This window comes from Schistocerca nitens, chromosome 4, assembly GCF_023898315.1.
Source record: "Schistocerca nitens isolate TAMUIC-IGC-003100 chromosome 4, iqSchNite1.1, whole genome shotgun sequence".
NCBI classification, from domain to species: Eukaryota; Metazoa; Arthropoda; class Insecta; order Orthoptera; family Acrididae; genus Schistocerca; species Schistocerca nitens.
The window spans coordinates 69922511-69947612 of NC_064617.1; the positions used below are offsets into that span (position 1 = coordinate 69922511).

The 25102-nt window shown below is 44.5% G+C and overlaps 1 protein-coding gene across 1 annotated transcript in view; it reads right to left on the reverse strand.

Moving 5' to 3' along the window:
* Positions 1–25102, reverse strand: part of LOC126251758 (coiled-coil and C2 domain-containing protein 2A) — a 606935-nt gene that overhangs the window by 351522 nt on the left and 230311 nt on the right. The window contains exons 6-7 of the mRNA XM_049952374.1: positions 21552–21720; positions 5956–6153 (exon numbers count right to left, since the gene is read on the reverse strand). Coding sequence (XP_049808331.1) covers positions 5956–6153; positions 21552–21720 — 367 coding nt within the window. The remainder of the gene's footprint in view (positions 1–5955; positions 6154–21551; positions 21721–25102) is intronic.

Below are 25102 nucleotides of genomic sequence, written 5' to 3' on the forward strand. Positions count from 1 at the left end.
TTTGTCATCTGTGCGACAATCTAGAGAAGGAACTACAGTGCAGTCTTCCTCTGTGAAACAGCTTTGGAAAAAGACATTTAGTATTTCGGCCTTTAGTCTGTCATCCTCTGTTTCAGTATCATTTTGGTCACAGAGTGTCTGGACATTTTGTTTTGATCCACCTACCACTTTGACATAAGACCAAAATTTCTTAGGATTTTCTGCCAAGTCAGTACCTAGAACTTTATTTTCGAATTCATTGAACGCCTCTCGCATAGCCCTCCTCACACTACATTTCGCTTCTTGTAATTTTTGTTTGTCTGCAAGGCTTTGGCTATGTTTATGTTTGCTGTGAAGTTCCCTTTGCTTCCGCAGCAGTTTTCTAACTCAGTTGTTGTACCACGGTGGCTCTTTTCCATCTCTTACGATCTTGCTTGGCACATACTCATCTAACACATATTGTACGATGGTTTTGAACTTTGTCCACTGATCCTCAACGCTATCTGTACTTGAGACAAAACTTTTGTGTTGAGCCGTCAGGTACTCTGTAATCTGCTTTTTGTCACTTTTGCTAAAGAGAAAAATCTTCCTACCTTTTTTTAATATTTCTATTTACGGCTGAAATCATCGATGCAGTAACCGCTTTATGATCGCTGATTCCCTGTTCTGCGTTAACTGTTTCAAATAGTTCGGGTCTGTTTGTCACCAGAAGGTCTAATGTGTTATCGCCATGAGTTCTCTGTTTAATTGCTCAAGGTAGTTTTCAGATAAAGCACTTAAAAAAATTTCACTGGTTTCTTTGTCCCTGCCACCTGTTATGAACGTTTGAGTCTCCCAGTCTTTGCACCTTTCACATACATTTAGAAGCCATTTAAAATGCTTGAAAAATGAGTCTCTTACTCATCTTTCAAAACTAAAATTATGTTAAATAAGGCTCGGTTTTGATTTTTATGGGCCTATTATGTGATAATGTAGTAATAAAACAGGTTTTATATATGGCAAAAATTTCAATTGTTTATAAAACCTGTTCAAACTAAAAGTGGAAGCTCTCCTTTTCAGGGAATTTAGAATTATATGGTACTAATCAACAGAAAAAAATCAAAATTTTATGGATTGGCATTTTTGAAAAAAAAAAAAATACGTAAATTACAAAGAAAGTTCAGAATGTTATAGTAAAAGAACTTAAACAGATAAGTCCAAAGGGAGGATTTCTTTGTAATCATAAAACAATTGTCTTTCAAATAAAAAAAAACAACAAAATATCTAGAACTGTTCCAGAGATATAGCATTTTAAAAAAATTTCCAAAACCTGCATCTTCAAAATGGTATGCGCAGTGTCATCTTTGGAGGGCTGGATTTCAGAGCAGAAATGTTTTTTGAGAAAACAAAAAAAAATACATGTTCCTTACTTAGTCCTTCATTTTAACATATGCCAAATTCAATAACATCCGAGACTGTGAAGGTAAATTTTTTTCCTAGCCTGCCTGAATTGACATGGATTAAGCCTTTAGCAGTAATTGGGTAGACAACCGTTTTTTGCAATCAAAAAAGAAGTGGTAAACATACAGTGTGAAACAATTTTTCTCCCTTGCCTGTTTGTCATTTGTTTTGGGAGGGAATGAGAAAGTCAAACAGGTAGTTGACTAGTCTTGCTGCACAGAAGTGAACCAGTTTAGTTAATACTTGTTTCCCTGACTGATTGTGCAATATTAAGCATAAATATCCACTGCCTGGCAAAAAAAGGAAAGCACCTGGAAGATGGTTGGTTGTCAATGTAACTATGTACACAGCATCGGTATGTTTGCAAATGATTAAAGGTACAATTCTATGTCATGGGCACAATGGCTACCAGAGTGCATTAGATCTTTTCCCATTCAGTGTTGTTACCAGGCCTAGTATCGTATACACCAAGGTGACAAAAGTCATGGGATACCTCCTAATACAGTAGTGGATCTCTTTTTGGCTCGCTTAGTGCAGGAACTCAGTGTGGCGTGGACTCAACAAGTCGTTGGAAGTCCCCTGCATAAATATTGAGCCATGCTTCCTCTATAGCCATCCATAATTGTGAAAGTGTTGTCAATGAAGGATTTTGTGCATGACCTGACATCTTGATTATGTCCCATAAATGTTCAATGGGATTTATGGTGGGCAATCTGGGTGGCAAAATCATTCACTCAAATGATCCAGAATGTTCTGTGGCCCAGTGACATGGAGTATTATCACCAACAAAAATTCTGTCATTGTTTTGGAATGTTAAGTTCAGGAATGCCTACAAATGGTCTCCAGGTATCCAAACACAACCATTTCCAGTGAATGATCAGTTCAGTTGGACCAGAGAACCCAGTCCATTCCATGTAAACACAGCCCATACCATTACAGAGCCACCATCGGCTTTCACAGTGCCTTGTTGACAACTTGGGTCCATGGCTTCATGGGGTCTTCACCATACTCGAACCCTAACATCTGATTTTACCAACTGAAATAGGGAGTCATCTGAGCAGACCACGGTTTTCCAGTTGTCTTGGGTCCAACCAATATGGTCACAAGCTCAGGAGAGGCACTGCAGGCGATGTCATACTGTTAGCAGAGGCACTCACATCAGTCATCTGCTGCTGTAGCAAGTAAATGCCAAATTTCACAACACTGCCATAACAGATAAGTTTGTCGTACATCTCACATTGATTTCTGTAATTATCCCGTGCAGTGATACTACTTGTCTGTCGGCACTGACAACTCTACCTAAATGCTGCTACTCTCAGTCATTAAGCGAAGTTCACTGGCCACAGCATTGTCCACGATGACAGGTACTGCCTGACATTTGATATTCTCGGCACATTCTTGACACTGTGGATCTCAGAATATTGAATTCCCTAATGATATCCAAAATGGAATGTCCCATGCATCTAGCTCCAACTACAATTCCATGTTGAAAGTCTGTTAATTCTTGCTGTGCAGCCACAATCACATTACATGAATCACCTGACAAATGACTACAAACGACAGCGCTGTCAATGTGCTGCCTTTTTATATCTTGTGTACGCAGTACTACCGCCATCTGTATATGGGCATGTTGCAATCCCATGACTTTTGTCACCTCAGCATATAAAGGACCCTGGACAGTGTCAGATATGGCATGATCAATTTCAAGATCATGGAAATGCTGTGTACTCATGTGAAAAAGCTTTATCAACATCTAACAGAGTTTGAAAGGGGACTCATTGTGCATCTCCATTTTGTCAGCTGGTCAAATCATGCAATATCCAAATTTGTGGGGCATCTGATTGTGACAGTGGACCAATGTTGGAGTGCATGGGAATGTGATGGTAGGCATACTTGTCACCAAGGTTCCAGTTGACCACATCTGATCAACACAAAAGGTAACTGCCGTAATGCACACTAAGCACCTGTTAATCACTTCATATCTACACCTGCCATCCAAGATCAAGTAATGGGCTCCCTGAAACATTGTGTGATCTCTCACACAACTGGTCGGAGACTAGCTGCAGCCACATTAGTAGCGTCACGTGGATAGACTGCCATTACCATCACAACACAAACAGCTGTATTTGGAATGGTGCCGTGGCCAGGAACCATGGACTGCTGATGACTGGTACTACACTGTGTTTGGTGACAAATCAAAGTTCTGCATTATTCCAGCTGACCAACATCAGCAAGTATGATGGCATTACTCCTGGCATTATAGTGTGAAGAGCCATCAGATGTAACTTCAGGTCACAGCTAACAGTGACTGAAGGAACTCTGTCAGCATGTCACAGAAATCCTATGTCCTATTTTGTTACATTTCATGCAACAGTATCATAGTGCCATTTTAAAAAGACAACGCTCGTCCCACAAATGGCTTGTGTCTATGCAAACTGTCTGTGTGCTGTTGAGATACTCACATGACCTTAGTGCCAACAAGGGGGGGGGGGGGGGGGATGTTGAGGGGACACTTGACAGTCCCCCACCTCCCCCCTGGAATCTGAAGTACAGAGGCTATAGTTATATACTGACAGGATAACCGTCAATTCTCTACAGTATATTAAGTTTTTATGTGTCACCTAGAAAAATTAATTCTTCCTTGAAACTGACTAACTCATTTACATTAAAAACTACAATTTTAGAGTCTATCCCCTGTCCTCCACCAGAAAAACTTATGCATACATTCATGCCTTTGACCAGTACAGTCCATTTTATGTCCCCAATAGAATATATACAGGACTAGCTCAAACATCAGATGTGAACTCAGTCCCAGTGCCTGTATACAGGAAACCAAGGGCCAGTTACAACAGATGTGGGTCAGTTGGCCTTGGGCGATGATACAATGGCTTTACGCCACTCTTCCCACCTCAATCAGTGCACTCATCTAGTTCAGCCTGAGAAGTGGGCTCATACTGGCTGGTTCTGTATAAATTTGACTAGATACTGTAATTGCTGATATAAAATCACATACCCTCTCAATCTGTGAAGTTTCATATTGTTTCCTCCCCCCCCCCCCCCCGCCTTTTTGATGCTTCACGGTTCTTTTTCCTTTTTTTTCTTCATGCATTGTATTTACAGTCTCTTTGGAATTAGAGAACTAATTTGTCTGACTGGCCATCCTTAAACACATTTTCATGTTTCAGACAGCTTGTTTATTGTTACAACTCTGGTAACAGTCGTTTGAAAGATGTTTAATTTGAAAATATGGATCTAAAAGGCATATTGCAAAGGAATGAACGTTTGCCTCATTATATCAGGAATCAATGACTTGGACATGATTGTAAGATCTTATCTTGCCTTTTAATTGTTAAGATAATTAATTTTTGCTCAAATTTCGAGAATGTGAAATGTGTAGTCAATTTCTTCTTCATACACATATTTCTTCTTCATATACATCTTCCTTATTTTTGCTAATGGTCTGGGTTGGTGGCTCCTTCATGGGTATAGATAAATATTAGGTTGAATATGTTCATTTCTTTCTCGTTAATTCATCAAAATCTCCGTATTCTCTTGGTGTCACTACATTATTTTCAAAAGTGTGAATTCAGACTTCCCTGGCGTAGCCCTGTATTATTGTCGAAAATTTTTTCGGATGGAGTCTGTTAACAGTGTTGAGATGGCGAAAATTGACATGGTGGAACATACATTAAAAACTATAAGTCCATAAAGAATTGCTAAGTTTGATTACAGTCGGTCTGATTAATGTCCAACGTATTCTGTGAAAAGAGCTTCAAAATTAAACGAATATTCTTGAAAATAAGAACAACAGTACAGAATCTGATGGAAACTTTCAGAAATCGCTGTCAAAATTATCCTTCAAATCAGTTACTATGTACTAAAAGAACGCAGACCCGGGATGTCTCATGGCGAGATACGGCAGCATCATGCAGGTTAAATACTTTTAATTACGTAAGTGAATATGTAGAAAACACTAGGAATGGCATAGTCGTCTGTAAACACCAAGCATAAAAACTGCTTGAATTGTACGGAATCATCTGTGATATTTTTAGTGAGAAATTTCTTTCCACCAAATCCAAAGTTGGTTGCTACCAAAAAAGTTGTTCTCCCAGAATCATACTATGCAGTTGAGACATCATAATCAACCAACAATATCAATGCCAACGAGAAAAATGTAACAGCAGATTATTCTTGTTATTCTTTCTTTTCTCATTTCTCTTCAATGCATAAAAACGATACCAGTGCAAACATTACGTACAGGTATCTTACTAAGAGGGAAGAGCACGAAATAAATTGAAACACAAAACAGTTCCACAGCAGACAATAATGGCTGTCTCACGGAGTACAGTCAATGGGGTAATATGCAACCAAAAACAGGATTGCTCGCTGAAACCTATCGACTTCTACTGATTAGGGACTTACAGTTAACACACTGTAGAAAGACGATAAATCCATGGCGAGAGGGTAAAGAAGTTCTATTTAGAAGGCAAATGAAATATTAGAAACAAAGGAAAAAACTACATAAATGATTGTTACCTGGCTTGGAGCTCGGATAGAAGTACAAAGCTGCCTCTTTTTGGAGAAGCTCTGTCGTCTTCAGGGGCCGCCTAGCAGCAGTTTGTACGACAACTTCCCAGTCCTCATCCTCCTTCAGACCAAGGTAATCAGCAGCCAATAATTTGGTATCGTCGTCTGTTTCTTCAGGTACCAAGTCACCTCTGTCTTCTTCTTTATCTGTAAATTTTGTTAATCAAAGACACCAATCCCTAATTTCCATTATTTTAGGTGCCGGAACGCATCTCTTCAAGCATACCATCGCCCCCCCCCCCTCCATCCATAAAAATCACAAGTTTCGAGTTTTGAAAACTTGGTGATAAAATTTGCAATGATAAATTATTTTTTACAAAAAACTGTTCTGAAATTCAATTTTTAAAACATAATTTCTTATAATCACAACAACAAAATCAGCAGATAATATAAACAACATGGGCTACCGCCAGACACTGTAGCAGTGACATTTTGCTCCCGAGTTCTGTTCGATACATGTCAGTGCTAGTGGGTCGTCTTTGCGACTATGCCGTCATGTTTTCAATTGCTACCAGCCACACTCTTCGAACAGTTGCGGCTGCACGATGAACTTTTCTTGACATTGCGATATAATAAATGTGTACTGTGTTAAATCTCTGGTGTCGATTTGTTCCAGTGAGCAAAAAGAAAAAAAAAATCCCTGGGAGGTGCTGCCTACCCATGTTTTATTAACATCTACAAACCGTTTACATATTTCTGGTGTGACTCGACTGCATAAAACGCTTCCACGCGAAACCTTAACGATTGCCCTTGCCTCGCATAAAGCAACGTTTCTAAGTCACTTGGCTGCTGGACTCCTTGCTTCTAAAATGACTTGTGAAGACTTCAGGCTGGCAATTCTGTATGTCTGTGCACTGCCACCAGTAATAATAATAATTATAATAGTGTGTTGTGCTGTCAATTAGTTCGTTTATCTGTTGCAAAATGAATAATGAAGCAATTTCTGAACCACTACGGGAACTACCGCATCTACACTCGCAGATGGCATTTTGATGAGTTATTTATACATATGTGATGTATATGTCTCAGTTTTACTCTCAACGATGGGTGGTACAACGTGTGTGTGTGTGTGTGTGTGTGTGTTGACTATATGAGGAAGATGTTATTCATACATTCGTTTCACACGCTACAACATCCACCACATTGTGTCACATGTTAAAGTTAGTGTTTGAAACTTGTGTACTCGATATTACAGTCTTATGAAAAGTGATAATAGTTATGATCAATTAAAAATAATTATGTCTTACCCACATGTTGGGAACCACAGATCTAGAGGTATGGTCTGGGATGTGACTTCGTGTGACAGTGTGGCGTCGTAACTAGTGCGCGATCGCCCATTTGTCTATTAAAACCTTTACTTCAGAATGTACGTGGGCTGCAATGTAAGCTGGTAGAGTATTATACGGTCAGTAACGGACGAGCTACGTCCTGCAGACTGACGTCACGACCATCTGTTGCAACTGCGCATTTGAAAGCAGTGGAGTAGCGCTGGCAGGCCACTTAGGCTAGGCGCAAATTGAGAAGCGTATAACACGTGTGACGTGACACGAGACTACAGCGCGACACGCACGTGCCGCACGGGTCGCGCGGGTCCAGCGCATATTGTGACGCGTACAACACTACTCTTCGCACGCGCCGACTGGCGACGCTGTGCGCTGACTGAACCGAAGCGCGCGCAACCTCTTATCTTTCTCAAATGATTTTACAGAAACTATTCTCTGAAAATATATGATTTTTGCCTTATTTGTAGCGTTATATGTCAGCTTCGTGACGAAGTGCCCATCAGTTCATTTTGTTTTGTTTATTTAATTAGAGAGTTTTGTGTCACTTAATTTGATGACGTCAATGAGCCTAGAGAAGTGGTCGGTGCTTGCTAGATTTTGGCGCGAGCCGCGCCCTAGGAGTGAGGTCTCATTGGACGTAAGTGCTGACAGCCAATGAGAAGCGAGACGGTTGGCCGCCTAGCGAGGAGATATAGTTTTGAGGGTGGGAGAGTGAGAGGAGAGTCGCGAGCTAGCTTTGATTGGAGGCGGTTATGCTGGATGTGACTTTTCGCATTATGTGTAAGATGAAGTTTTGGGATGACTTCCGCGTTATGGTCCAGTGTTAATGGTATCTGGTAGTGACCAGAAACTGTTTATGAAAACTTTAGAGTGTTGTGTTAATTCGTTCCGACGAAAATCGCGAGTGAAGTTTGAATTATATAACGTGGCGGTACTGAGTATATTCTTACTGAGTATTTTATGGCGAGCATAAACTTTAACTAAAGACAACCACTGAATATCGTGTGCAGAAGTAATTGGCCGATCATTAACTGTGTTATAAGTAATTGGTTTCGGAATTTGGGAAGGTAAAAGTTCTGGCTGTTTTAGGTATGGTGGTAACTGTGAGCAGAAACTTTAGTAATTTTCGTAAATGTGGGCTGACGATCTTGCTTAACGGCAATAAAGATCTATTGAAGGTTTAAATTTGAACTTCATGTTTAAAGAACGAGTGACATCCCCTTTTCGAATCATTTCTTTAAAGTACATAGACAATTTTCAGCAAATTTTACTTCTAGCGGCCTCCGGCGTGTAGCTATGAGGTTACAGTTTCCTCAACACTGCTTTTCTGTGATCTCGTAAGTAGCTGCAGTCAGGAGTTTACGTGCGAAGATCTACCGCTGTAAAGAGGTAGGTGAACAAAAATTATAAAAGAAATTGCATTGCAGCAGCAACGTATAATCCGTTGCAATTGGTGCATCGCACGCACGCACGAAAAATCCGTCGCAACAGCTAGAGCAATCTCGTGATTATCATACGCGCCTTGGCTGCAAATTTGTACGTCAATCCGGTGATTCGACCTGTTGTGCTGCCGCCATCCATGAGCAGCATTCAAGGGGGTGTTTTCCAACAGGATACCTCTCGCCCACTTACCGCTGATGTAACCCAACAGGCTCTACACAGTGTCGATATGTCGCCTTAGCCTGCGCGATGATCAGATCTGCCCCCAATCGAGGACATATGTGACATCATTGGACGACAACTCCAGTGTCATCCGCAAACAGCATTAACCGTCCCTGCACTGACAGACCAATTGCAACAGGCATGACACTCCATCCCACAAACTGACATTTCGCACCTGAACAACACAATGAATGCAAGTTTGCATGCTTGCATTCAACATTATAACAGGTACACCAGTCATTAATGTACCACCATTTCAGACTTGCATCCCTCGATCTTGCAATGTTAATCGCTTAAATATGTTATCTAAACAAATGTATTCCCGAAATTTAATTATTCCACATTAATTATTTTATGCTGTTGCGATTTTTTTTATCAGTGTACAAAAATGCAGATTTCGCAAGAGTAGGTGGTAATGTTTTCGCCACAAAATAGCGAACATTGTATTTACATAGTATGGCAAAGCCTTTGAAAGAGTACTCAGGAACCTACTATGGGACAGAAGCGGAATCCGCAAGGATGTTATAGAAGTACTGAAAAACCTCCATGACACGACGTAAAGACACTGACGCCATTATGACCACTGCCCATACCGAGATTGAATGGCAGCTGGTGGTGACCCGATAAGGAAGGTATACTGGGTGAATCATCTAAACCTCGCGCCTCAAATATTGCGGAAATGGAAAGTGCTGCAGATGTGCGGTTTTCACAGAATGGATTCATAGTTTTAGCCAGTCAATAAATTGTAATAATCCTTAGAAAGCGTATTTTACACTTTTACACTTTTTGAATGGAAGAAGGCCTATTGACACCAAACAAACTAAAAATAGGGTAAATTACAATGTCAGTGGTGTTTGTTTCACGATTCTAGTGCGGGTCGTTTACGAGGTATCTTAGTTTTAGAAGTTCCCACACCAACACTTATACTATACCTGTGGTAGCAGACACTAAAGAATAACAGAAGTGCACACGTTAGTTATGTGGATTGTGTCCAGTAACGAGACAACTGACTATCAAAGGTGTGGTCAAAATGATCACCAATACACGCTTCCAGTCTGGTATGGAACGACTGATGCACACATGTTAGCGTTTCAGTGGAGATGTCCGAACAGGCTGCAGTAATACATCATTGATAATCATCGCGTGTAGCTGGTATGTTCTTGTAAACAGCGTCAAATTCGGGGAACAGGCTGGCCAAGTTACAGGTCGTCTGCGTCCAACGCAACGATTTGGAAACAATTCGTTGAAGACAGGTCGTACAACTGGACAGCCATCATGTTGGTACCACTGGTTCCTGCTAGTCTTCACAGGAACGTTTTCTACCACCCGTAGAAGATGGTTTGTTAGGAGGCTGCGATACTTGTACGCGTTCAGCGTGCCATCTATGAAAAACGGGCCTATGAGATGGCGGTTCACTATCCCACACCACACCTTTACACTCCGTGGACTCTGACGCTCCACCTGACGAAGCCAGCGGGGATTGTCAACAGATCAGTAGTGCGTATTTCGGCGGTTTACCACGATACATCTGGAGTATCCTGTCCTAATGCCCATTACAGATGTTAACATGATTCTCATTACCGTTTCCATGCAGTTTTAGATGGAGAGAGATGTGATAGGGATGGAACATATGTCGCTGGATAATGTGTAGGACACTTGCCTGACTCATGCCACTTCCTAGTACGATTGCGCTGGAGTTAACGTGCGGATGAATTGCAACAGCAGCTAGAACATTAATTTTCCCTCTCTTCTGTCGGAACTTGTTTCCTTCTGTTATGTTGTCTAGCTGTTACATCACGACTTCAAGTAACTGGTTGAAGAGGTTGATAAAAAAACTGCGGAGATGAAATGAAATGATCGTATGGCATTTTGGCCGGGAGGCCCCATGCGGGAAAGTTCGGCCGCCGTATTGCAAGTTCTTTTTAGTTGACGCCACTTCGGCGATTTGCGAGTCAATGAGGATGGAATGACGATGAAAGACACACAACACCCAGTCATCACGAGGCAGAGAATATCCCCGACCCCGCCGAGAATCGAACCCGGTACCCCGTGCGCGGGAAGCGAGAACGCTACCGCAAGACCACGAGCTGCGGACACTGCGGAGATGTTCCACGTCTATTGGGATATCCTGCCGCATACTCTGTACAAGAATGAACTGCATTCTTCCCACACTCTCAATGCACCATTGAGCATATCGGCTTTTTCTGCATTGGTAAATCTCATCGCCCACTCACGTCCGCCCCAGGTAGCTGAGTGGTCAGCGCGACAGAATGTCAATCATAAGGGCCCGGGTTCGATTCCCGGCTGGGTCGGAGGTTTTGTCCACTCAGGGACTGGGTGTTGTGTTGTCCTAATCATCATCATTTCATCCTCATCGACGCGCAAGTCACCGAAATGGCGCCAAATCGAAAGACTTGCACCCGGCGAATGGTCTACCCGACGGGAGGCCCTAGTCACACGACATTTTTATCGCCCACTCACGACCTGCTGCTTAGTCGCGCACTGACTAACAAACCACAACGCACTCAACGAGCACACACGCACTCTGTAAGCAAACATAACAACATCGCACCCAGCAACTACGCAGGTTGAATGGCACAGACAAGTGTCGGTGTGTAAACTTTTCAAAGTACGATATCTCGTATACAACTCGGACTAGAATCCTGCAACAAATACCACTGACATTCTAATTTACCCTACTTTCAGTATATTAATGTCAGTAGGCATTGTTCCTTTTAAAAAAGTGAATGTTGGTACCAAAAATATTATTACAATCCGTTGATTCGCTAACAATACGAGCGCCTGACTACCAATTCATTCTGCAAAGTACCGTACGCCAATAAAACTTTCAACGTACGGAATATTTGCGGTGCAAGTTTCAGATGATTCACCCTATATAATCCAAGCAGAAAAGAATGGGGAATCACCAGTTAGTAGTTAGCTGTGCTCGGCAGCTTCATGAATTCATTCGAGCGCGACGGTTGTTTCTACTGTGATCTCGGACGAGGATGCTCGTGGATTGGCCGATCGGCAACCTTCGGATATCAGTGGGAAACTGCAGCCAGTCGACCCACTGCGGCGAATCAAGCTACGTAGAGGGGATCCGAGAGGAATACGGATATGGGCAAGTCATCGACAGCCACCGCAGATAGTGATTTAGATTCCGACGAGCAGGGGCTTGCTTCTCTGCTGGTTCTTACCAACTGAGTCGGCGACAGTCAAGCCAGCAATGCCAACAACGCGAGTGCATCATTGTCCAGGCGAGACGCGTCACCATCGCGACAATCTGCTTCCAGCACTCAGGCGCCCAACAATGTGCGAGACTTCCAAAAGGCAAAACGCACCATTACAGTACGTCCCCTGCACGCTGAGGAGCCGCTACACTGTACACATACAGGGTGGCGCACGAAATGTGTTACCATTTTGTTTTTGAATATGAACTTTATTGTCAATGAAATCTGAAAGAAACATATACTGCAATGAAGAGCCGTCCATGGAGATTTGTTCTAACTCAGCACATGGTCAATATGTCCACCATTTCGTTTCCTAACTTCCTTCAAACGAACACTGAAGTTAGTGATTACCATACGGCAACTGTCTTCCGTAATTTCATTGCAAGCTTGAAGAATAAGTCTTCTGAGCTCCATTAAATCACGTGGACGTTTGGGGAAAATTTTGTCCTTTAGGTACCCTTAAAGAAAAAAGTCACATGGACTGAGGTCTGGACTATTGGCGCGCCAATTTTGTCCGTCATTGAAGCGACCTGGAAACCTGAGTGAAATGATCCGCATGTCGAAATGCTCGTTTAAAAACTCCAACATAGTGTTTGCAGTATGTGGCCTTGCTCCATCTTGCATGAACCACTGCAAGGCAGTAGCAAGAAGCTATGCAATGAAGCTATTGGGAAGCATGCTCAAATAACGCTCGCTGTTCACAGTTTCTTCAAAGAAAAATGGTCCAATAAGTCCGTGACTGGAAAATGCTGCCCACGCTGTAATCCTCGGAGCATAATGTTGTCGTTCACGAAGCACTTGTGGGTTTTCAGTGGCCCAAAAGCGTACATTTTGTTTGTTAACAACACCATCTAAATGGAAATGCGCCTCGTCTGAAAACCAAACGTTGTTGAGAGTTTCTTCCCTATCCTCCGCCCACTGAGCAAACAGTAGTCTCTGCTGCTTGTGTTCTTCAGTGAGCTTCTGTGCACAGGTCATCTTGTATGGGTACATATGGAGGTCACTTTTAAGAATGCGTTGAACGGAGCGTATGGATATTCCCAGTTGCACTGCTGCCTTTCTACACGATTTCCCGGGACTTCTCTGTACAGCAACTCGTACCGCTTCAATATTCTCCGGCGAACAAACAGGCTTACGCCGAGGTCGCTTTGCTTCCAATACAGTTCCTTCATGTACAAATTTATCGAACAACCTGTGGATGGTCTTCTTGCAAGGGACCCATCGTGTGTTAAACTGTTGTCGAAAACGCCTCTGAGTCACAACAAGGCTTTTCGTTTCATGAAAGAGTAACACAATTGCCGATCGTTGCTGTGTAGTCAGTCTTCCATTGTCAGCCATTGCTGCTTACTAGTCTCCTAGCGGCAGTATCGCGAATTACACGTCATTTCGTAACTCATTTGTGTTTCCAAGCTCTGCTGGTACTGCTGTAGAGATTCCAGCGGGATATGTAATGTGCGTCGTAAATTGTGAAAGAAACAATTGGTAACACGTTTCGTGCGCCACCCTGTATATAATTCTTTCGACGCGGTGGCTGAAGAGGATGCACCAGCATTCAAGAAGTTACAGCAGAACAGCATGAAGCAGTCATCCCCACTGAAACTTTAAAACTACTACCGCTAGTGATGCATTACGCTGATTAACTGTACCACAAACTGAGGAAGGCCGTGTTGATGGTCACATCTTCAGATTCAAGCCTGTTGGAAAAAAAAAAAAAAATTATAAAAGATTCGCTAGCGAACGACTGAGAATCAATGTAAGGTTGCGTAATTCTGTTCCTAGAACAACCTTCCATTTTACACCTTTGCAACAGTCCCTACCGAGCCCTTGAAATTCGTTCTGTGGGACCCGCCTTCCAACATGGATCTGATCATAATCCAGAACATATTGTTTGAGGCTCGTTTTAGGACCCACACAGTGACTTAAATATCTGAACAATGGCTTTGTGAACCCACTATTTCTGATGGTGGCCCCGTACACGGAATTCAATACACCGTCAACTACCTTGCTGCCTGCAAAGTTATGATAGGAGATCTTCACGCTAAACGTGGCGTGCCGCAGTGCTTTAGATATCAGGGGATTTGCCACATGGTGTGACCCTGCAGTTTTCCACCTCGCTGCATCGAGTGCTCCGGCCCTCACCCGAGTACGGATTGCAAAAGGAGTCGACCAGCCGAAATGTGTCAACAGTGAAGGCCCTGCGCTCCGGACTATATATTAATTTGTACCAACAGAAGGTGCAGTCGGCTTCCTTTTCTACAATTAATACTTTCCGCTAAGTGAGGAATTAGCCCAGTATATTATAGCGTAACAGATCAGTGACTGAAAATACGCAAAATATGTTGACTTACTGGTTTACTAACTGAGACATTAATTTGGTGAGTTATGTCTGTCACAGCCCTTTCACACTTAATAGCTCACTGCAGTCATATTTTCTGTTTCCTAAAGAAATCTCTCCACAGAGAGCAAAACAAAAATCGATTTGTACGGCGAGCCAAATACAGTAAAAGCTATAGCTGTGAAATTTAATTACGTCAGCAGAATTGGTGACATCACTAAAAATATGAATAGTAATTGCGGTTGTGAACATTGCACATGGCCAGGTACGAGTGCATATGCGATGAGAAGGGCCCCGTGCGTACTGCGGGCCGTTAGTCATGGCAGGGAAAGGCACTGGCTGGGAGTGGTAGGTGGGCCATAATCTTCGCGGAAAGAATAAACAAGCCGTGATCTATAGGTCGAGCAGCGGGACGGCAGGCGAGCGCAGTCTCATGCTGGCATCCACTTTCGAGCAATATGCATTTTCTTCAGAGTTCTTGAGAGATGCGCTGTAGTTCTTGAATTCTCTGTACAAAATAGTTTTGCAGAATTTCGCCAAGAAAACAGTAGTACTCGAGAAAATTTTAATCTTATAAGAAAATATTTACTAATTTGAGGAAAAAAATTGTGATCAAAGTTCTGAATAGTTCCCCAAAAGTTCTACAGAAAACCCTCGTGACATTTTTTGTGCACACAGTAGTTCATGAGATAATTGCTGTAATGACGGACCCACTTTCAGTCCATAAAAAACAAATTCTCACAACAGTTATGATGAAAGATCTGCATAACATCTCGAGAGTTCTACCGAAAAATGTCAGTTAAAATTCTCACAACAGTTATGATGGAAGATCTGCATAACATCTCGAGAGTTCTACCGAAAAATGTCAGCTAAACCCTTACTCGAACTAACGAAACCTTGAACTCAGGTAGCAGGAAAGTTCGATTCCCAACTTCAAAAAATGGCTCTGAGCACTATGGGACTTAACATCTGAGGTCATCAGTCCCCTAGAACTTAGAACTACTTAAACCTAACTACCCTAAGGACATCGCACTCATCCATGCCCGAGGCAGGATTCGAACCTGCGACCGTAGCAGTCGCGCGGTTCCGGACTGAGCGCCTAGAACCGCTCGGTCATTGCGGCCGGCTCGATCCCCAACTGGTCACCCACCTTCGCAAGATTAGATTCTGTTCCGTTGTCTAATTTAACTAAGCCATTTAAATTAAAATTGTGGAAGAGGTAGATTTTGAAACGTTTCTAATTACTGTGGTAACGTAAATTTAATTGGCAGTGGGAAGCGTTCAAGAATCTGAAGTACTATGGAGATACTGTAGTAAGAATTTGCGGTGCTCTCTTAATATACACTCCTGGAAATGGAAAAAAGAACACATTGACACCGGTGTGTCAGACCCACCATACTTGCTCCGGACACTGCGAGAGGGCTGTACAAGCAATGATCACACGCACGGCACAGCGGACACACCAGGAACCGCGGTGTTGGCCGTCGAATGGCGCTAGCTGCGCAGCATTTGTGCACCGCCGCCGTCAGTGTCAGCCAGTTTGACGTGGCATACGGAGCTCCATCGCAGTCTTTAACACTGGTAGCATGCCGCGACAGCGTGGACGTGAACCGTATGTGCAGTTGACGGACTTTGAGCGAGGGCGTATAGTGGGCATGCGGGAGGCCGGGTGGACGTACCGCCGAATTGCTCAACACGTGGGGCGTGAGGTCTCCACAGTACATCGATGTTGTCGCCAGTGGTCGGCGGAAGGTGCACGTGCCCGTCGACCTGGGACCGGACCGCAGCGACGCACGGATGCACGCCAAGACCGTAGGATCCTACGCAGTGCCGTAGGGGACCGCACCGCCACTTCCCAGCAAATTAGGGACACTGTTGCTCCTGGGGTATCGGCGAGGACCATTCGCAACCGTCTCCATGAAGCTGGGCTACGGTCCCACACACCGTTAGGCCGTCTTCCGCTCACGCCCCAACATCGTGCAGCCCGCCTCCAGTGGTGTCGCGACAGGCGTGAATGGAGGGACGAATGGAGACGTGTCGTCTTCAGCGATGAGAGTCGCTTCTGCCTTGGTGCCAATGATGGTCGTATGCGTGTTTGGCGCCGTGCAGGTGAGCGCCACAATCAGGACTGCATACGACCGAGGCACACAGGGCCAACACCCGGCATCATGGTGTGGGGAGCGATCTCCTACACTGGCCGTACACCACTGGTGATCGTCGAGGGGACACTGAATAGTGCACGGTACATCCAAACCGTCATCGAACCCATCGTTCTACCATTCCTAGACCGCCAAGGGAACTTGCTGTTCCATCAGGACTATGCACGTCCGCATGTATCCCGTGCCACCCAACGTGCTCTAGAAGGTGTAAGTCAACTACCCTGGCCAGCAAGATCTCCGGATCTGTCCCCCATTGAGCATGTTTGGGACTGGATGAAGCGTCGTCTCACGCGGTCTGCACGTCCAGCACGAACGCTGGTCCAACTGAGGCGCCAGGTGGAAATGGCATGGCAAGCCGTTCCACAGGACTACATCCAGCATCTCTACGATCGTCTCCATGGGAGAATAGCAGCCTGCATTGCTGCGAAAGGTGGATATACACTGTACTAGTGCCGACATTGTGCATGCTCTGTTGCCTGTGTCAATGTGCCTGTGGTTCTGTCAGTGTGATCATGTGATGTATCTGACCCCAGGAATGTGTCAATAAAGTTTCCCCTTCCTGGGACAATGAATTCACGGTGTTCTTATTTCAATTTCCAGGAGTGTATTTACTGGAGACTGTGAAAACTCATTTTCACGTTTGGAAGACGTTCATGACTACACACCAGCTCCAGAACATTTATTGAACAGAAGAATATCGTGGAATTATGTTAAAAGGCGAAGCTCTGGGGTAACTGATATTTATGAACCGTAACTCCCACAAAGATGTATAATCTACCGGAAATGAAAAGTCTTCTCGGCTAGGAAGAATTTAAAGTGATAGATGCTACAGGCATTCTCTTCACACCTTCTTATCCTGCCTTCCAAAACGTGTCAGATGCCATCGCCGATACCGGATGGAAAATGTCATCGAAATAACAGATAAAGAAGATCGTCATGGTCATCTTAATTTAGTTAGATACATCTTTATGCTGAAATGTTTAGTTGCAGAAACATGCTGCTGAACTGTTCAAATTTTGTACAGGAAACTGTACAACTACACCATATCTACCAAGAATATTGAAAAAAAAAATCTGTGTTTCTCGAAAGTTGGGTGCCAACATCACCAGCAGTGAAAATAGTTCTCTCACTTCTGCAGTTACCTCGAAAACTATTATCTGCACAAAAAAATGTCATTACGGTTTTCTCCAAGAACACTTGACGAGATATTCCGAATTGCAGTCATATTTTTTTCGTTAATTGGCAAATAACTTCCTTACAAGATTAAAATTTTCTCGAGTTCTGTTATTTTCCTCGTGAAATTCAAAAGAAGTATAGAAATTTTGTGCGGAGCCGACACCACCACCTTGCACATTGCATTTTTATAACTTGGGTGGGCCCAGAAGAGGAGCCTGCAGGCGATGCCGTGCTGTTGGCAAAAGCACCTGCATCGGTCGTCTGCTGCCATAGTCCATTAACGCCAAATTTCGCCGCAGTGTCCTAGCGGATACGTTCGTCGTATCTCGCACATTGATTTCTGCTGTCATTCCGCGCAGTGTTGCTAGTCTGTTAGCACTGACAATTCTACGCAAACGCCGCTGCTCCCAGTCGTTAAGTGAAGGCCGTCGGCCATTCCGTTGTCCGTGGGGAGTGATAATACCTGAAATTTGGCATTCTGGGCACACTTGACACGGTGGACCTAGGAATATTGAATTTCCTAACGATTTCCAGAAGGGAATGTCTAATACGCCTAGCTCCACAACCATTCCGCGTTCAGAGTCTGTTAATGCCCGTCGCGCGGCCATAATCACATCAGAAACCTTTTCACATGAATCACATAACAAAGGAAACTGACAATCCCCCCCCCCCCAGATTTAGTGTCAAAATGGATCAGCGGATAGCCCGTCCGAGCTTGAACACAGATAAGGCATAAGAACATGAAGAAGGTGAATTGAACTGTGACAAAAGAACGAATATAGAAATAGTGAACGATCCACGCTCAAGATGTTCAACATCGACCGAATTTGAACAGCTGCGGCGTCGTGGTTGTGTGGTTACGATGCCAGACTGCGGAGGGGGAGATCCGTGCTCAAATTTCTCTCGTGACTTTTTCTTTTTGTTCATAAAGTTATGAACTTTCCATCCGGTCACTGATATGCGTGTTCGCTATGTTCAAATTTATGTCTGTGTCGTGGTGTAATATCTGTTTTGCAAGAGCAAAAAATGGTTCAAATGGCTCTGAGCACTATGGGACTCAACTGCTGAGGTCATTAGTCCCCTAGAACTTAGAACTAGTTAAACCTAACTAACCTAAGGACATCACAAACATCCATGCCCGAGGCAGGATTCGAACCTGCGACCGTAGCGGTCTTGAGGTTCCAGACTGCAGCGCCTTTAACCGCACGGCCACTTCGGCCGACTTGCAAGAGCAAGAAAGGAGTTCAGACGTACATACCTCCTATTTGTTCTACACATGTATCACATTTTATATCTCTTGCTTTCGGCTTTGGAGGTTTCGACTCTTGAATTCCTTGTTGTAAGATAGTTCATACACATTTATTTGTTGTTTTCATTCTGTGAGATGTCTATGCGGCGTCTCGCTTGCTCTCACTATTCATTACATTTCAAAATGGTTCAAATGGCTCTGAGCAGTATGGGACTTAACTTCCGAGGTCATCAGTCCCCTAGAACTTAGAACCACTTAAACCTAACCAACCTAAGGACATCATACACATCCATGCCCAAGGCAGGATTCGAACCTGCGACCGTAGAGGTCGCGCGGTTCCAGACTGTAGCGCCTAGAACCGCTCGGCCAACACGTCCGGTTCATTACATTTGCTTTCGAAGGTAATATATTCTTCCCACATGACTCGTATTCTGTAACCAACGTATAGTTTGACAATTGCCAAAACTACAGAAGGAGAGCAGACACGTCAATGAGCAGAAGGAATGTTCAGAAAAGTGGGACACGAGGGAGATTTGAACACGGATCTCCCAATTTGTAGTCTAACATCGTGACCACACAACCTCCACACCGTGGTTCTTGCAGTTCTCTCAATGTTGCGCATCTTGACCTTGGACCGATCGCTGTTTCTATTTTCCTTCAGTACATTTTATTCCTGTATTCATGCTTGATCTGTGTTCAGTTTCTGACAGGTTATCCAATGGGCCATTTTATCAGTAAATCTGAGAGGGGTGTGATGTGGAGTTTCCCCCGAGAGTACAAATGACAGCTCCGCTAATTAACTGCCCTTTTTTTTTATACCTTGCGTACACGATACTACCGCCATTTGTATATATGCAAGTCGCTATCCCATAACTTTTGTCACCTCTGTATATAGAAATCTAAAAAAAGTGCACTACTGGCCGTTAAAACTGCTAGACCACGAAGATGACGTGCTACAGACGCGAAATTTAACCGACGGGAAGAAGATGCTGTGTTATGAAAATGATTAGCTTTTCAGAGCATTCACACAAGGTTGGCGCCGGTGGCGACACCTACACATGCTGCCATGAGGAAAGTTTCCAACCGATTTCTCATAAACAAACAGCAGTTGACCGGCATTGCATAGTGAAACGTTGTTCTGATGCCTCGTGTAAGGAGGAGAAATGTGTACCGTCACTTTGATAAAGGTCGGATTGTAGCCTATCGGGATTGCGGTTTATCATATCGAGACATTGCTGCTTGCGTTGGTCGAGATCCAATGACTGTTAGCAGAATATGGAATCGGTGGGTTCAGGAGGGTAATACGGAACGCCGTGCTGGATCCCAACGGCCTCGTATCACTAGTAGTCGAGATGACAGGCATCTTATCCGCATGGCTGTAACGGATCGTGCACCCACGTCTTGATCCCGGAGTCAACAGATGGGGACGTTTACAAGACAACAACCATCTGCACGAACAGTTCGACGACGTTTGCAGCAGCATGGACTATCAGCTCGGAGACCATGGCTGCGGTTACCCTTGACGCTGCATCACAGACAGGAGCGCCTACGATGGTGTACTTAACGACAAAACGTCATTTTTTCGGATGAATCCGGATTCTGTTTATAGCATCATGATGGTCGCATCCGTGTTTGGCGACATTGCCGAGAACGCACATTGGAAGCGTGTATTCGTCATCGCAATACTGGCGTATCACCCGGCGTGATGGTATGGGGTGCCATTGGTTACACGTCTCGGTCACCTCTTGTTCGCATTGACGGCACTTTGAACAGTGGACGTTACATTTCAGATGCGTCACGATCCGTGGCTCTAGCCTTTATTAGATCCCTGCGAAACCCTACATTTCAGCAGGATAATGCACGACCGCATGTTGCAGATCCTGTACCGGCCTTTCTGGATACAGAAAATGTTCGACTGCTGCCCTGGTCAGCACATTCTCCAGATCTCTCACCAACTGAAAACGTCTGGTCAATGGCGGCCAAGCAACTGGCTCGTCACAATACGCCAGTCACTATTCTTGATGGACTGTGGTATCGTGTTGAAGCGGCATGGGCTGCTGTGCCTGTACACGCCATCCAAGCTCTATTTGACTCAATGCCCAGGCGTATCAAGGCCGTTATTACGGCCAGATGTGGTTGTTCTGGGTACTGATTTCTCAGGATCTGTGCACCCAAATTGCGTGAAAATGTAATCACATGTCAGTTCCAGTGTAATATATTTGTCCAATGAATATCCGTTTGTCATCTGCCTTTCTTCTCGGTGTAGCAATTTTAATGGCCAGTAGTGTATTTTTCTCGCAAGTCGGGCGTCAACTTGACATGACTGGTGTGTGCACCTTGCAAGGTGTGTGTGTGTGTGTGTGTGTGTGTGTGTGTGTGTGTGTGAGAGTGTGCGTGTGTGCGCGCGCGCGCGTGTGCATGCGTGAGAGCGGATGGTCGGCGGCCCACCTGCGCGCGAACTCTGCGCGCCGGGGCGGGAGCCGGGCCGGCCGTCCCCGTCAGCTGTAGGCTCATTCTGCTGCTGCTGCTGCTGCTGCGGCTGCGGCTGTTCCACCTGCGCCGCTGCTGGCGCCTCCTCCGGCCACACCTGCATGAAGAAGTCGTAGCCCGCGGACACCTGCAACACGCACCGGCCGCCGACACTCAGCACGCACATCCTCCTCCAACTCTCACAGCTTCGCAATGCGCAGTCAACAGTCACCCACGTAATACCATCGCCAGCAGATGAGAACCCAGCATCTGGAAACTAGAGTGATACGAGAAGGACGACGCTCTAGAAGTCAGTCAACCGACTTCTCTCTGGCGCCACAACGAGCACCGGAACTTATCTCCACAAGAAGGGTCTTATTCTGAAGTCTGTGAAGTGTGAATGTGGGGCTTGAAATGTCAATGTCGTATGGCACCGTTGGCTAGGATAACCCACGAGATGGGAAAACGTGTTCTACCTTCGGGCACATTGGCCCCTGACTTTGTGTATATGTCAAAGTTGTTTCGTATGTCGGTGTAGTGCGGTCTCACGTTTGTGTTATGTGATGATGATGATAAACGGGAGAGGGCGACAGCCGGTGCCGACGCATGGCTTACTCCTCTCGAACGGCACCGAGGGGGTCGCCGAGCTTAACGTACCCATGCGACGGACAGATCACCGTCAACAGTGTCACATGCCCTCAATCCATGAGACTTTGCGAAGACTTTGCCTCGAAGTCTGCTGATCCGGAACTTTAAACCATCTCCTCTCCTTCCCTGCCGGCCGCCGTGGCCGAGCGGTTCTAGACGCTTCAGTCTGGAACCGCGCTGCTGCTACGGTCGCAGGTTCGAGTCCTGCCTCGGGCATGGATGTGTGTGCTGTCCTTAGGTTAGTTAGGTTTAAGTAGTTCTAAGTTCTAGGGGACTGATGACCTCAGATATTAAGTCCCGCAGTGCTCAGAGCCATTTGAACCATTTTGCGGGCACGTGACGCAGTAAGGAAAAAATGTAAGCGGAAGAGACACGAATGGGCAGTCATTATATCGAGGACAAGGGCCGTAAATGCGGAAATTCACTTACGTAACTGATTTTGACAAAGGGCAAATTATTGTGGCGCTGTGGCTGGAAACGAGAATCTCTGGAACGCTGAAGCTGGTCAGCTGTTGCATACTACGGAAGGTGTTCGAAGGATGGTGCAACAACGCGTAGGGCGTATGGTATTGGACGACCACGCCTCACCACAAAACGTCGACGTCAGAGGATCCCCCACTGTGTTATCCAGGACAGGTAGCGATCTGTGGCAGATCTGACGACAGAGTACAGTGCTGGTGCAGGCAGACGTATTTCGGAGCACATCGTTCAAAGGCCACTGTTGAATATGGAGCTCCACATCACTCGACCCCTACGTAATACTATGTTGACTCAACGTCATCGTCGTTACAGACGCAGTGGACACAGCGTCACTGAGTTTTCACAGTGGATCAACAGAAATGTGCCCCTGTCAAATGAATCGCATTTCTTCTTACACGAGGTCACGGGTTGGGTCACAACACGCCGTCATCCTGATGAATGGCTGCTTGGAAAGTGCACCGCGCCACAGATAAAGGCCGGTGAGAACAGAACTATGCTATGGGGTACACTGAGTTGGGTTTCTGTGGGACCTATGTTAGTACTCGAAGACACCATAACAACAGTGAACCACGTAAACATTATTGCGGACCACCTGCATCCCTTCGTGGTTGAAGTCTTCTCTGATGGTGAGGACATCTTCCAGCACGATAACTCTCGGCAAAACAAGACCAGAATCATGCTGAAGTGGTTTGACGAGTATGATAGTGAAATTACATTGATGCCTCAGCAAATGTGCCTCATCTGTACCCACTGGAACACATATCGGGCTCCAGTTGCGTGCCCAAAAGCCACCGTCCCGTAATTTCCGGGAATTTAGTGACGTGAGAGTAGACAACTGGTGCCACATACTTCTGTAAACCTATCATGGACTCGTAGAATCCATGCCAAGCAGAATCACTGCTGTACTGCGTTTGAATAGTGGACCAACACACTATCAATCATTTTGGCTCACTGGTATGCAGGGCAGGACCGTCTTTATCATCTGCGTATTTCTAGGCTGAACGTGCGGTGGGGCTCTCAGGGACAATATTGTGATAACCAAGCCAAAAAATACCATTTTAGAGCAATTTTAGAATTAAAAACCTATAACGTAGAATTTAAGGTTTATTATTTACTTGTTGAAATTATTCTGTACAATTTACGTTCTAATGAAATGACAAGATTAAAAACGTAAAACAACTGAAATAATGTTGATAGTCAAGACGATTCATTAACGTCGGTATTAACAATTATATTTCTTTTTTTAAAAAAGAACAAATATTCGAGATTCATGTTCACGGAAAAATCAGAATTTCAATATTTAAAAAAATCGTCGTAACTACAAGCAAACATGTTTAGTAAACAAATACAAGATAAGAAAGGGAATGTAACCACATAGCAGATCATACTTAAATTTAATTCAAAGACGGTGCTTCACGAAACAAGCAGCCTCAAAGACAACGTTTCAAATAATCTTATTGACTAAATGGTTAACTCCTACACTACATATTAATGGAATTGCCTCAAAATATCACTTTCAATAGTGAGCGAAGGCAAAACTTTGAGTTCGTCATCTGACATCTTGGAATCCTTATAACTTCCCACGGTTGGGGTTCAGGTAGTATACAGTTCAGGGTCAACTCTGGTAGTCTACCTGCAGCCCGCTACAGTCTTCTGACGCTGCTGTCTTCTTATAGGCAACCGTACGTCCTGGAGCTCCAGCGTTATTCACGAGAACACGGGTGGGCAACCAGCGGCCAGCCACCGGCTCGCAAACTGAACGTAGGTCAATGCAAAATGAGCAGATACCATCTGAAGAGTATTGAGTAAACACCGAAATGCGTTGTAGTCAACTAACAGAAATGGTATTTTTGTTTGTACGAAAATGAGTAAAAGCAGTATAGTTATTAAACTACATACTTACTACCTGTACTGGAAATGGAAATGAGCGTTTGGCGTCATTGGCCGGGACGCCCCTTCCGGGGCAGATCCGGCTGCCTTGGTGCAGGTCTTATTACATTCGACGCCACATTGGGCGACCTGCGCGCCGGATGGGGATGAAATGATGATGAAGACAACACAACACCCAGTCCCTGAGCGGAGAAAACCTCCGACCCAGCCGGCAATCGAACCCGGGCCCGTAGGACGGCAATCCATCATCCTCACCAATCAGCTATCGGGGCGGACACTACCTGTACTGATGACTCGCTAGCATTATCAGTAGTATTGACAGAATTGTCAGAAGTTCGCTCTCTGGTCCCTGGTTGTGCGATTCGTTTTTTTTTTGTTTTTTGCTTTTTTTTTTTTTGTAAAAGTTATGGAAATGAATGACAGTTGGGTTTGCTTTGGAAAAAAGGCGCCTCTGATCATTTGAGACGTACATATATTTCTCTTCAAAGTAATTTGAGCAGATGTAGCTCTTT